The 2,727-nt window shown below is 21.3% G+C and overlaps 2 protein-coding genes across 2 annotated transcripts in view; one reads left to right on the top strand and one right to left on the bottom strand.

Moving 5' to 3' along the window:
• LOC117173925 (uncharacterized protein C4H3.14c-like) overlaps positions 1-1,099 on the top strand; it is a 25,384-nt gene extending 24,285 nt beyond the window's left edge. The window contains exon 7 of the mRNA XM_033362573.1: positions 1,021-1,099. Coding sequence (XP_033218464.1) covers positions 1,021-1,099 — 79 coding nt within the window. The remainder of the gene's footprint in view (positions 1-1,020) is intronic.
• A 92-nt stretch (positions 1,100-1,191) lies between these two features.
• LOC117173924 (ribosome biogenesis protein NOP53) overlaps positions 1,192-2,727 on the bottom strand; it is a 19,016-nt gene continuing 17,480 nt past the window's right edge. Inside the window, exon 4 of the mRNA XM_033362571.1 lies at positions 1,192-1,525. Coding sequence (XP_033218462.1) covers positions 1,192-1,525 — 334 coding nt within the window. The remainder of the gene's footprint in view (positions 1,526-2,727) is intronic.

Genomic DNA, 2,727 nt, shown 5'->3' with positions numbered 1-2,727 from the left:
TTAAGAAATCGATTTTTTTCGTTAAAAATTCTTCTTTTTGGTTGAAAATTCAAATATTTCAGTTAATTATTCATAATTTTAGTTGAAAATTCATTTCTTGGGGGAGAAATAAATTTATTTGGTTGAAAAATAAATTCTGGTAGAAATTTTTTTATTTTTATTCATTGAGGATTTATCATTTTTATTGAAAATTGTTTTTTTTTTGTTCAAAAAATTATATACATCCTGGAAAATTCGTCTTTTGGGTAAAAAACTAATTTTTATGATTAAAAAAATTCAGTTGGGTTGAAAGTTAATTTTTTTCAATTAAAAAATAAAACGTTACACTTTGAGTTAAAAATGGACCTTTTCTAGTTCAAAATTCAACAATTTTGCTGAAAATTTCTCTTTTTTAATTGAAAATTTCACTATTTTATTAAAAATTCACGTATTTTGTTTTTAAAAACGACTTCTTTTTGTAGAAAATAATTTTTTTCTTTGAAATTTATTCTCCTAATTTATAATTTCTCAATTTCGGTTAAAAATTCAAGTTGTTCAATTAAGTAATTATTATTTTAGTTGAAAATTCATCTTTTAAGTTAGAAATGAAATTACTCGGTTGAAAATTAAACCCTTTTTTTTTTTTAAATTAATTTTTTTCAAGATTCATCATTTTAAGTAAAAATTAAGATGAAAATTAAATTTTTTTTACTAAAAAATGTAACCGTTCAATTTTGTGTTGACAATTCATTATTTTTTCGAGTTGAGAATTCAACTATTTGGTTAAAAATGTATCTTCTTTGATTAAAAATTTAACAATTTCGTTAAAAATTCATGTATTTTGTTGAAAAGTGGTATTTTTTTTTTTATAGAAAATTAATCGTTTTGTTTGAAAATTGATTTTACTGTTTACAAATTCATTATTTTTATTTGAAAGTTAATTTATTTTGCAATTTTTGCTGCTGTTAGGAAAGGGGGATAAAATTTTTTTTTTACTTTAATATTTCGAGAATTTTATTTAATTTGTACTTTTATTTTCAGGAAACGCACAAGGGCAAGTGTGAAAAAATACATCAAAGCGGATCACAAAATAGACTGGAAAGAAGCTGGCAAAAAATGATTTTTGATCCGGTAATTGTCTTTCGAGTTATAAAAATAAAAAATTAAATATTCTATAAATTTCTTGATTATTTTGAGGATATTTTGATATTTTTAAAACTCTTCGTTTTCTTTTTCGGCGTCGGTTTCTATTTCGTTTTCTGAAAGGGCCTTTTTCGTCTCTTCTTGATTTTCGATTTCCGCCTTTTCTTCTTCCTCGCTAATGGTAACTTCCGAATCTTGAAAAGATCCCAAATTTTCGATTGACTTTACAGGTTCAATGATTATTTCTGGATTTTTCTTTTGAAATTCTTTGAGAAATTCAAGTCCGCTCAGTAAAGAGGCTTGAGTTTTATTTAGAGATTTGATTTCTGATTCTAAGTGAGGAGGATCGAATCCTAAATCTCCAATTTGATAAGCGACATCAATCGGGAAAATAGTTTCAGTCCTGAAGTCAAAATTTTAAAATATTTTTAGAGATTACAAATTTTTAATAATTATTTTAATAATTTTGGTCAATTTGGAAAAATGATTTTTTAGTTTTTAGATTTTTTTTTTTTGAACAAGTTTCATAATCGAATTAATGATATTTCAAACGTAGAGAAACTCTAAAAAGTTTCTCAATTTTGTTTCGAAAGTTTTAAAATTCTACGTTTAAAAATTTAAAAAATCTTTTCAAGTTTGAAATTATTTTTAAATTACTTCGAAACTTTGGAACTGACTCGAATTTTTCGTTATCTTTTTTTTATGATGCAAAAATTTTTTAAAATGACTTGCAAGTCTTCCAAATACTTTTTCGAAATTTTTGAAATGCATTTGAGATTTTTTGATTTGTTTTAAAAATTAATTTTATTATTGAAGGTTCATCGTTTTAATTAAAAATTTATTTCTTTTGTTGAAAAATGTGTTGTCTGATTGAAATTTTTAATTAAAATTCGTCTCTGTAAAGAATTAATGTTTTTTAGTAAAAAATTTATCTTTTATAATTTAAAATTCAAGACTTTGGACGAAAATTTGTCTTTTTCAATTGAAAATTCAGATAATTTGTAAAAAATTATCTTTTTATTTTTATAAATTTATAATTTTTAAGTTAGACATAAAATTACTTGTTTTTTTACATTTTTAATTTAAAGGATTTTTAAATGCTTTTTTAAAGACATGAACAAATAAAAAATATTAGTACTTTAAGTAATAAAAAGCGAAAAAAAACGATTTTAAGCCATTTAAAAATTTAAGATTTTTCCGATTTTAACGTTAAAACTAAAAAAGGATTTTTATTCTAATTAAAAATATTGTTTCAGTCGAAAATATTCAATTTTTTAACCCATTCAATTTGAAATTTTTAATTAAAAAAAAAATTAATTATTGAATATTTAGCAATATTTGAATTTTTATTTAAGACAAGTAATTTTAAACCAAATATTTAAAAGTAAAGAATCTTTAACTGAATTGTTTGACATAAAAAACCTGGAATCGTTAAAATTGCCAAAAATCCTTAATTTGTAAGTGAAATTTAAATATTTTGATGTATAATTTAAAAATGAACATTTGTAGACAAAATTTGAATAATTTTAAAAGATATTTAGGAGTTTTTAAAAGATTAAAAAATTATTATACAAATTTTAGAAAGTTTTCTTAAAATCTTCTAGA

Source organism: Belonocnema kinseyi, chromosome 5 (genome assembly GCF_010883055.1).
Source record: "Belonocnema kinseyi isolate 2016_QV_RU_SX_M_011 chromosome 5, B_treatae_v1, whole genome shotgun sequence".
NCBI lineage: Eukaryota > Metazoa > Arthropoda > Insecta > Hymenoptera > Cynipidae > Belonocnema > Belonocnema kinseyi.
This window is presented reverse-complemented; position numbering and strand designations above follow the sequence as displayed.